The 12,075-nt window shown below is 37.4% G+C and overlaps 2 protein-coding genes across 2 annotated transcripts in view; one reads left to right on the top strand and one right to left on the bottom strand.

The window, feature by feature from the left end:
* Positions 1-297: 297 nt before the first annotated feature.
* LOC137267596 (Parkinson disease protein 7 homolog) lies at positions 298-7,025 on the bottom strand. The gene is made up of 5 exons (XM_067802087.1): positions 6,812-7,025; positions 5,522-5,683; positions 4,537-4,606; positions 2,345-2,428; positions 298-2,180 (listed from the first exon to the last, which is right to left on the bottom strand). Exons 1-5 carry the CDS (start codon positions 6,893-6,895, stop codon positions 2,020-2,022), a joined length of 561 nt encoding a protein of 186 aa, XP_067658188.1. The 5' UTR covers positions 6,896-7,025; the 3' UTR covers positions 298-2,019.
* A 1,232-nt stretch (positions 7,026-8,257) lies between these two features.
* The window catches only part of LOC137268702 (forkhead-associated domain-containing protein 1-like), a 34,580-nt gene continuing 30,762 nt past the window's right edge, over positions 8,258-12,075 (top strand). The window contains exons 1-2 of the mRNA XM_067803300.1: positions 8,258-8,589; positions 9,947-10,153. Of these exons, the coding sequence (XP_067659401.1) occupies positions 8,494-8,589; positions 9,947-10,153 (303 nt within the window). The 5' untranslated portion in view covers positions 8,258-8,493. The remainder of the gene's footprint in view (positions 8,590-9,946; positions 10,154-12,075) is intronic.

The following is a 12,075-nucleotide window of genomic DNA, read 5'->3' on the forward strand; positions in this document are numbered from 1 at the left end:
ATGGATGCATGCATGCATTGAAGAGGATCAACACTTGTAGAAGTGACAAACATCAGGACTTGTTGAAATGATGGATGCATTGACTGAAGAGCATGGAGACTGATAAGAGACCCATTGAACTTTTTCTGTACATGCACACTCTACCCTATACTATTGCCCCATGGATTTAGGCAAAACGCTTATCACACCAGCAAGTATGTCATTATTGCAGTCACAAGGTAGTGAGATGAAAATATTCTAAAATGCATTGATTTCTCTATTTCACGTGCATGTAATTGAGCAGCTTTACCATCTCTATTTGCATTTGTCTGGTCCAGACTCAATTTTTTTATTTAAAGACCTCTGTCATGTAGCTGGAATATTATTGAGCGTGACGGGCATCCAAGTATGTCAAGGGACTTATTCTGTCCACAAACCCAACATGGAATATAATGCATAGGTACAAAACAGTGAATGAGAATTCAAAAATCACTTTCACAAACATTCAGGGGTGAAGTACTTGTCACTACATTGCAGTAAGTGAAAACCATCAAGGTATATGAATACGATATACGCATTTACTTACAAATGTACACCGGGAATCAAAACAGCACAATCAGTAATACAAACAAGCAAACAGTGTCAGTTGGAAGACTAAAATAAAATAAAACAAATATTGCAATAATAACCATTTCTGACATGTTGCCAAACAGAAAATGTTTCCTAATGATGCTAATCCATATATAAACTGATTTGTAGATAACATACTTGAGTATATCATTGAGTGGTATGCCAAATAACAAAGATTTTAAACAGCTTGCATCTCTGTAAATCAGGAAATTAGAGCGAGTGTCCCATGTTTGTGCATTCTCTTCCCACAGAGGTTACTTGTCATATCTTCCTACGAACCTCGTTCTAATGCAGCCATATTTTGCGGTTCTCATAAAATCCCCTAGCGGTAAGAAATGGCAGCAGATTTATCTCCCTTTTTTCTGTCCAATCAGAACACGTATTACATCGACCTAGATTCAACTTGACAAATGCAAGCAATGTGAAGAAACAAATACGACATGACTGAGTTCTGTCTAGAAGAAACATTTGAGTATCGCACTCAGGAAGAGGTGCTAGTTTTCACAATGCATCTGGAAATTACCGAGATCTTGCGAAAGATCACTTTTGAAACAAGGTCGCTGATTGCATAACTAAATCTGATTGCCTCCAATCACGAGTCTTGAACACTAACACCATGAAAGGGTCGTATTAGAACAGAGGTTACGTAGGAAGATATGACAAGTAACCTCTGTGGGAAGAGAATGATGTTTGTGATAAATACAACATTTTTATACGGACATATTGTCAGGTGTGGTACACTGTATCAGGGTCAACAACACTGGTCATTTACATTCTAAAGATAGCACTGAACTGTACACCTGGACTGAACCATTTCAGTTGAATACGGATCATCTTAACTGCCTACTGTTGACTTCAAGAAATTTGGAAGTAGCTGAAGTAAAGTTTGTCAAGACATTCTCCCCAACTCCACAAGCAGATAGAAATCACTCATACACCCATGATATTCTATCTCAAGTGACTGTTTTCCACATTTCACAGGTAGGGCTACAAAATGTATCAGTTTCATGACAATTTTGGCCAGGTGGTGGTTGACACTGTCACTTTAGAGACACATTCAATGTTTCATAATTTACAGCACACAGAATTGTTGCAAAAGCTTAGGATCAGTTTCTTGATCAGTTCATTGTAAATTAACATAACATGATGATACTATTTATACAGACTTAATAAACAGGCTTTATCAAAACAAAATTTGCCCTGAAATCAAAGTAAGCCTTTTTCAGTAAGGACCACAGCATTCCACTATTCCAGACATAGCTTTTCTATGTATGGATTTTAAAAATCCACTCAGTGTTAAAGCCATGCCATACAACGAAACAATCCCTTCAACAAAATGGCCACCCTGTCCTTGCGATTTGTTTCCTAACTCAAATCAGAGGTTTGTATTGAAAATGTTCCACATCCACCTTACAGTTTGACCAACATTGGTGAGACAAGGGACTGAGCCTTCTCAACTCCCTGAAGAGCCTCTACAATCTTCAGGGCAAACTCAAAACACGTTCCCGGGCCTCTGCTGGTGATCAGCTTGCCATCCTGGACAACTCGTTCCTCGGAATACTTGTAGTCACCTGGAGAACAGGGAGTGTGCGTGTTAGATATGGGTTCAAACAGTGTTTCAGCTATAAAAATGTAATACATTATACACAGGAATGTGACAAACGTCTCACATTTATAACTGTTTCATTTGTGCATGCCCAAAATAAACACTAATTTCTAAATGTACGTAGCTCACCTTCCTTAAACTCGTCTGCCACTCCAGGATGTGAGGTGACAGTCTTCCCCTTACCGATGCCATGTACCTTAAGCGCGGTTGGTCCTGGATGAAAAGAAGCAAAAACTCTACATGAAGGTTATCCTATACTCACACGAACCTTAGATACATATATACTGCTTGTTCAGCTTCACCTGAGCTACTCTACATATGCAAGAAATGGCAGTGAACTCCATGAAATAAAGGGGTAGAGAATGTTATTAATGTTGGGTTAATGCGAAGCACGCATACATCAGAAACATTAAACCATCAATTCTAACCCTGATCTTCATGGGGTTGGGTTTTAAATGATAATGAAACGCTTGTGATTGAGATCTTAAAAGTTCATGACACACTTCTTTTTGAAACATGTTTTTGTACATTTTTAAGCTCCACGTACCTGCACATACAGCTGTACATGTTTAAGCTACACACAGGTGCAATTACAGCTGTACATGTTTAAGCTACACATAGCTGAAATTACAGCTGTACATGTTTAAGCTACACATACAGTTGAACCCCTTTGTCTCGAACTCGGTTGAGACGAATTCTCGGATGTGTCGAACTGACATCTCGGTCCCTGCCGATTTCCTTATATTTATCATTATTTTTACCCTGATGTGTCGAACTAGATGTGTCGAATTCCCGGTTGTGTCAAACTCATTTTAGGGTCCCCAAAGGCTCTAACAAGTACAAATTTACCCTTTTGTCTCGAACTGTCAAAGCTGGTTGTTGCAACTGAAAACTTCAGTCGCGCAATCGGAAGTCATCCTCATAAACGTGCTACCTAAAGATCAAAAGTAACGATTAACGGACTCAACAATCAAGTGACATGTTTAACTACGCATCTATACACACATTGTTAGCACACTTACCAACTGAATTTTACTCAAACAATTAACCATAATTAAGTTGTTACCAGTGACACGTTGATCACGGACCGACAGGATATCTCTAAACAAACAATGGCGCATGTTGTTGTCATGTGACAGTCTATGTTAGCGGTCATGTGATTTCCTTGAAAATACAAAATGAGAAGTGAGGAAAACGGAGTTGGATTATCTAAATTGATGTTTTGTTTTTGGTTTAGTATTTAAGGTGTAGGATCAATATTTTTAACCAGTACGGTTAGTAACATGGCAGGGCAATTCAGCGAAGGACCCGATCAGCCCGGGGGGATAACTGGATCGCATGTTACACCTAAAAAGCGAAAATTATCTGTTAAGACAATAGAGACAAAATACGAGGCTGTCATAGATAAATTCCCCACATGTACACGTATGTACATTCCGATTCTGTTTGTATGAACTATACAACTTTTTATACTGACTGAAAATGAATTAGTGCTGTCAACTAAATGGGATCGCTTGTGAGTTTGTTAAATTATTCTTGTTCTTATCTTTTTGTATGTATATTTATTTGCCATGACGAATAAAGTGATTGAATTGATTTACATTTGTATATGTTGTAATTTAAAGATCAATACTGCCGTAAACGTTTATTGCAAAGATATATTGTTCATATGTGTATCCTACTGCAAAATAACGATGTGTTAAGCAACGTGGTCGTGTTGGTTCTTGGTCTTTTCAATGCTGACGGATGTGTCGAACACTCGGATAAGTCGAACTTTCCGCTTGGACCCAACGAGTTCGACACAACGGGGTTTGACTGTACCTGCAATTACAGCTGTACATGTTTAAGCTACACATACCTGCAATTACAGCTGTACATCTTCAAGCTACACATACCTGCAAATACAGCCATACTTGTTTAGTGAGTGAGTAAGTTTAATTTTATGCCGCGCTCAGCAGTATTCCAGCTATATGGCGGTGGTCTGTAAATAACCGAGTCTGGAACAGACAATCTAGTGATCAACAACATAAGCATCGATCTTCGCAATTGGGAACCGATGACATGTCAACCAAGTCAGCGAGTCTGACCACCCGATCCCGTTAGTAGCCTCCTATGACAAGCATAGTCACCTTTTATGTCAATCATGGGTTGTTGAAAGCCTATTCTACCTCGGACCTTCATGGTTCTCTACTTGTTTAAGGGACACATACCTGCACATACACCTGTACATCTCTAAGCTACACATACCTGCACATACAGCTGATTATCCTTAAGATACACGTACCTGCACATACAGCTGTACATGTTTAAGCTACACATACCTGCACATACAGCTGCCACCAGTGCATCTCGTCCTTCCTGTTCCCTGAGCAGTTTCCCTACAGCTTCAGACTGGCAAACACAAAGATCTTTCACTCACCAAGTCATTTTAATACTTGCTAGATAGATGTTAAACTTGCTAGACAGGTGGAAAATTCACCAAATGGTTATAATACTCACTCTGTAGATGTTAGATTCACTACACAGATACTAAACTCTATACATGGGTATTAACCTTGTCACTTAAATGCTAAATACATGCAGATGTTTCTTTGTCCATTTGTTGATGAACATCACAATGTTCAATTTTCCACAAATCTGTACATAAATCAGTCTGGACTAGACAATCCAGTGACTGATATTATCAGGCAACTCACGGAGCCAAACCACCCAATCCAATCCATGATAGATAGATAGATAGATAGATAGATAGATAGATAGATAGATACATAGATACAGAGTGAGTGAGTGAGTGAGTTTAGTTTTACGCCGCACTCAGCAATATTACAGCTATATGGCGGCGGTCTGTAAATAATCGAGTCTGGACCAGACAATCCAGTGATCAACAACATGAGCATCGATCTGCGCAATTGGGAACCGATGACATGCGTCAACCAAGTCGGCGAGTCTGACCACCCGATCCCGTTAGTTGCCTCTTACGACAAGCTGAATCGCCTTTTATGGCAAACATGGGTTGCTGAAGGCCTATTCTACCCCGGGACCTTCACGGGTATAGATACAGAGAGAGAAAGAGAGGTAGAGAGGTTTTATGCTGCTTTTAACAATATTCCAGCAATATCATGTCCCGGGACACCACAGAAATGGGTTTCACACATTGTACACATGCAAACTGCAATCCAACTGACTAGGGAATCGAACCCTATTCTTCAGCATGATGAGCAAATGCTTTAACCATTAGACTACCCCACCGCCCCAACCCACTAGCTACCAGGGACTATTGTAACACAAACCTCAAACAAAGTTTACCTCGCGAAGATTCTTGGCACCTGTACCACCTCCTGGCAAAATTACGACATCATATGGTGTCGACTTCAAGGCATCATCAAGACTCTTGTCTGGCACAACATTGACCTGACGACTACATAACACAGGGTCAGTGCCATTAAGTCCAGCCAATGTCACGTCAATCTGAAAAAAGGGAGAGAATGACTTGTCCCATGCTAAACACTCTCTCAGAATTGGGTACACTTCATGAAATACGAGATCACACAATTTGTTCTGTTAGATAAAGACACCTGTCCAAGTAAACCAGGCTTGTTCTTATTTGTTATGCTGCAACACAGAGTCTAACAAACCCTAGTAGAAGGTCAAGTCAACTAACCTTTAAGCGACCTATGACCGTCCAATCAAAAGTGAGATGGTTAAACAGATTTCAATGGGACTCGTTTAATCTTTTAAATTATTTCAGAATTCATTTTGAACATCCGTGTTGAGAGTTTTGGGATTTTCTTATCCTGTAACTCAACAAATGATCGAATATCTGTATAAAACACAGACATTTGAAATGCAATGTATATACGCTTGTGGGTTACAGATGACATGGTCACTATTGGCTCATATTTCTGCAAGATGATATCCTGGAATAAGAAACACTATTTTCACTATTTGCTCACTCAGGAGGAACCATTTGAGTGCAAATGTTTTCGAGGTAAGAGTTTAAACAGTATGTGTGAATGATTACTTCGCTGTTTGGTAACCTGTGTTCTGATTGTCTCTTTTTCTATGCATCAAATATTCAAACTGGCAGTATCACCTTACACATTTATGCTTTCAGCATTTCGTATCGCAACGTCATACGTTTCAGATCCTCATATGTTTTCAATCGGCCATTAAGATTCCCATTATAGCAAGACAATGTGGGAAAATCCATGAACAGTAAAAAATCAACGAAAGATTTATTTTAACTCGTGAATCATTAAGGCAATATCTGCCTCATAATCAAATGCATAAAAATCCTTAGTTCAGCAAGCTAAACGTCGTGTATGTCTTGGCAGGAACACGACGTTTAGCTAGCTGAACTAAAAAATCCTAATTGTTTACTCCAAAGCCGCCATTAATGTTTCGCCTGCCTGTTTTACATACTACCTTACAAGATCTCGTTACTAGTCACATTTCCATACATCTCTGTATCTCAGTTTCACCTCTACTTCAGCCAGCTAAACGTTTAACTGGCTGCACTATTTCAGACCAAATTTAACGTTCAAGTAGCGTTACACTACATTTAACAAGGACACACATAATGACAGCCAATATTACCCCGCCCCTGCGCAAGACATCCACTGTGATGACCGTCTCCATCTCTTCCGCTCCTGCGGCCAACAGTACAATAGCTGACGGCATCTTTTTGAAGTTGCAATTGACGTCTATATATGACGTTTTCGGTCCTTTAATCGCGTTTCTGTAAACCGGAAGTGCCGCTGTTTTGTAGCGTATGTGATGCGAAGCTGATTTTCTTAGCAACTACATATATATTGACGTTGAAGAATCGGACTTCAGATGGTAGAAACACAACACATTACAAATCAACATATAGATTTTTCTGGGTTACATCCTCTTGTTTTATTCTGGGAAAATACCGTAATTAGAATTACTAAGTAAAATATCAATATGAATATTACGTGGATGTAACCCAAAAAATTCTCTATGTTCTTCATATAGCATCTTCTAAAATGCCAATCAAACGTCTATTTCATATTAAAAATGGGATGAAACAAAGAATGAAATTCTAAAAATAACTCCCATGTACAAATTGACTATATCAGCATTTAATTAAAATTGCAATCTTTTTCCAAAAAATGTCACTGAGCATCTGGGAGACTGGTGCTAATAGTAATGTGAATCAACTGATTCAGTTTCTATGTAGATGACAGCCATGAAGACAAAATGATCAAGAGAGTGGGCTTGAATCTTCAATAAATATACTAGAATCTGTACTTTGCTGAGAGAGTGTAATACCTAATATAAGATGTGTTAAAAATAATCAGGGCATTTAACACCATAAATACTTCATGAACGAGGTACAACAAAAGGATGACTAAAAGGATTAAATCAAGTCACTCGGGTTATATAATAAAATAACATTAAATATAAATTAATAAATATAAATGATTTTTTTCCAAAGTACCAACAAGAATACATGCTACACTATTTAGTAACAATTATGGCATATCACATATGGTGAAAATATCATTATTTAATATCATCATCATTATTCGTTATCATCATTGCTGAAAAGTGAAAACATAACTGCTCAAGACACTTTTTGAGTTGGAACTTCTTTTAAAAGTTTTGGCATTTCTAATATAAGTTATTTCTTAAGTAAAACTTTTAAATGCATTAAATGCATAACGTAAGTATTAATTATGTGCAATTTGTTTTACAAGAAAAGCTCTAGACTGAAATCGATCGTTTGGCATGTAGTATCTAAATGTCGGTCTCGTTGTACGCGAGTATATTTGCATAAATAGTCTCAAACCATAGTGCTTTAGTTTTACAAAACATTAAGGAAATTTATTTCATACACACCAGATTAACAAGGCTCTCTATATCACTAAACCCAGCATATATTAGTTATAACTTTGTTTTGTGAGACCTATTTTCTACGACAAAAAAAATACGTCTCCATGCATAACTGTTTACAGTTTCTAGGTTCGAGAGTAAAACTGTTTGGTTGTCACGATGGCAATGAATGACATGCGTGTTGACCTCAACTTGATGGAGGGAGATATATCTTCTAAATAAATGGACGCTGGGAGGCGATGAATTATAAAGGATGGGTCGGACAAAACAATAGATAATTAATCAGCGGAAAGAAGGAAGCTAAACCGCAATCTAGCTGGCCTGGAATCACTGCACCGCGCGGGCACCTGCTAAATATACACGCCCTCAACTTCAAGGGATCACAAGTATCGGCATTGCTGTGAGGGAACTTGCCGAAAATGAAAGCGTTTTTAAAAGGAGGCGAGGGCATGTTATGTCCGATGGGACCTAAAGTGACAACTATAGGAAGAGAAGGATGTGATATTATAATCCAGGTGTGTTCATCATGGATACAAGATGTCACAGTGTGTAAATGATTCGTGTATAATTGACACATTCTTGTGTAAACATGTACAACTTGTCTGGCAAATTCATCATTATGTACCGTTCACACAACAATGTGTGATAGATAGATACGATTTTGACTGCTCATGACCAAAGATTGACAAAGAGTTCAAACATTATTTCATGCATGGGTCGTAATTGTTGATGACATAATATTTAACTAATGTGTCTAACAGACACAGCTGTGCGGCTTTGATATGTGAAATTGATCATAGTGACCCGGTAAACAAACATAAACCTGAAGGGTGGAGAGAGTTTTTTTTTAGGTAAAACAGATATGATGTACTTTAACAGTTGCTGATTCATTGACACTTTGTTGATTAAGTTTCAACAATGTCATCAGTGTCAAACAATTTCTATGACACTTTAATCACCTGATACTTAATGCACACAGCACATTATATACATATTTAGTATTGAAATCTTCTGCTGATTTGAATATCACATTCCATTAATTTAAATTAAATCAACATCATCAATGAGGATATTATGGTACTGCTCATATTTAGGGTATTTTGTGTTAATTTTCCATCTGTCAAAACAATGTTTTGTTTCTACCCCAGAGTGAAATTGTTTCATATATGATTGCATTGTTTTCATAATCCTGTTGTCTGTACAGATCATTGCCCAGATATTAGTAATACATTTTTCTACAAAGTCTCTTTTGTTATTTTCATGTCACTTAAAGACAGTTTGTGACATTATCTGATTATTCAAGATCAATTGGAAGCATTGTATTTTCCAGACGTATGATATAAATTTGAACAAAATATTATTTAGTTATGTATGTATATGTGTGTGATTTGAAAAACATGGAATGTTGCTAGTTTGGCTCTTATTTTTCAAATATTATTGTATTTTTGTCATCGTAAGCAAAAACTTTCAATTATATTTTACACCTGGCACCAAATAGTCAACAGTGAAGGTATAATGTTGTTTTATGTCAGTCTATACAATTATCATCACAGGACACAGGTTTCTGCTGATACCTTGGGTCTTCTTCTAAGCCCTGTGCAATGACGTTGGGGTAGCCTAGTGGTTAAAGCATTTGCTCATCATGTCAAAAACTCAGGTTTGATTCCCCACCTGGGTACAAAGTGGGCAGCCAATTTCTGGTGTCCTTAGCCATGATGTTGCTGGAATACTCACTCACTCACTCACTCCATGCAACAGTGTTTGTGTTTTTGCTTACAATTAAATATGTTGTGATTGAAGTACACAGTGGCAACCTTCACTCTGATTCCAACCGTTATTGCCTCCTCTGACTCGACATTCTGATATCCGCAGATGCCAGGCGTGGACGCACAGCACGCTGTTATAGAATTTCACGAACAGGAGGAATGCTGGGTAATCCAGGATTTAAACACAGCCCAGGGTACATACGTGAATGACTGTCGGATACAGAATGCCACAGTGCGGGTACAGACAGGCGATATTATCAGATTTGGTTACAATGGCACTCCATACGAATTTCATCTTGAAAACTCAAATACAGTAAGTACTTTTGTATATAAACTTGTGTCTGTAGATTATTATCAGTAGTAAGAAAACATAGCTTTATCTTACAGTCATTAGTGCATTAAATGAACATTAGACTTAAACATTAAAAATGTTTAGTATTTGAGCACCAACACAAATAATATGTTTGTTTTGTAATACATTTTTAATTGCATAATTTTGGTGTGTGAATAATTGCCTTTACTATCTAACAAGACAAATGAAAATTGTTCTCTTTTTTATGTTTGTGCGAAGTTAAAAATAGTTTTATTTGTTATTTTAGTAGTCAATTTGTTATTGTTGCCATGGCATTTGGAATTTACATATTCATATATCCAAACAAGTATCATTTACAATATTTCATTGAGAGCTTGTCTCATTTACATTTTGTGGCCATCGTTTATGTGTTCGTTGGTAAAGAGAGGAGGATATTTATGAAAGTAGGTAGTTTTGTAAAATTGTAGCTTGAGAAATCCTGTACACATGATCTGAAAGACTTTGGTAAGGACTGAATTACTTTTTTTCTGTTATTGTTCTTTGTTTATGAGGTTAATTACTTATTGCTTTAGAGTCAGTAGAATATGAATGAAGCCACATAAGCAAACTTTGGGCCAGATTCAGTTATGGTGAAGAAGAAATTGACCTGATCAAACATATAATTGTGAACACCTGAAAATAAATGATAACTAGCTCGTACACTTTAGCATGTCTGTTTAAAAATGTTGCATGGGAAAAGTGATTTATTAAAAATGCTCAGTGATGTTTGGACTAGTCCTAACTCAAGATGTACTAGCAGGTAGATATAAACCTAAAAAAAATAGCAATGCTGGCTCTCAACTCGGCTATCTTCCCTGATAATAAGGACAATGTAAAGATGACACAGCTCAAGTACAGTTAGTAAAAAGGCTAGGACTTCATTGCAGTTAAAGACACATTTCATGCGCTTGATAAGGACCATAAAAGGCGACTTTGCTGGTCATAAGAGGCGACTGACAGGATTGAGTGGTCAGGCTCGCTGACTTGTTTGACCCATGTCATTGGTTCCCTGTTGTGCAGATTGATGCTCATGCTGTTGGTCACTGAATTGTCTGGTCCAGACTCGATTATTTACAGACTGCCGTCATATAGGTGGAATATTGCTGAGTGTGGCGTGAAACTAAACTCACTCACTCACTCACTCTTGATAAAAACTGACTAATACACCACAGCTCACTTTAAGATTTGTATGGACAAGATTTGTGTAGAGTAGATTTGAAAAAAAACACAGCATAAACAGCGCATACTACAGATGCAAAGGACATTCTGCACCTCAAGAAACAGTAATAATGACTTTACAACATTTTCCTGTATCATACTACACATGATTATTTCAGTATATACTCCAGAGTTGTATTCTCCATTAAGTTGTTAAAGATATCCATGTCACGCCATTCCAGTGCCCATTTGGGCAATGTAATGACCCCAGTACAATGTACCATTGTCAGAGGTGAAATAAACACATGGTTGTACTGACTCTGTCAGGACAGGTGATTATTTACCCAGTGTTATGAGACAATGTCATGCAGTTGTTGTGTCAGAGCTATTATAATTGCCATGGTAACATATGTAAATGTACTCTGTGGTGTCACTACAAACTGGTATTTAACAAGACATTGAGAATTCTGTCATTTTTGCTAATTTCATAATGTGTTATTGTTTTTAGATTCAAATTAAAAAATCACTTGCAATGATTGTTATTCTTTCAATGCTTATTGCCAGTATTGCTATTTGTTATTCCTTGTACATCTAAGTATTCCTACAGCTAACTGATTCTTCAGTTAAATTGTTGAGGAAGCTTTCTGAAACATGTTTCCTTTCAGTGGAACAGATCCTAACCATTAGGAATACCAATGATCCAATGCCATAGCTTTTGTAGCTTT

The sequence above is a fragment of the Haliotis asinina genome, chromosome 16 (genome assembly GCF_037392515.1).
Source record: "Haliotis asinina isolate JCU_RB_2024 chromosome 16, JCU_Hal_asi_v2, whole genome shotgun sequence".
Taxonomy (NCBI): Eukaryota; Metazoa; Mollusca; class Gastropoda; order Lepetellida; family Haliotidae; genus Haliotis; species Haliotis asinina.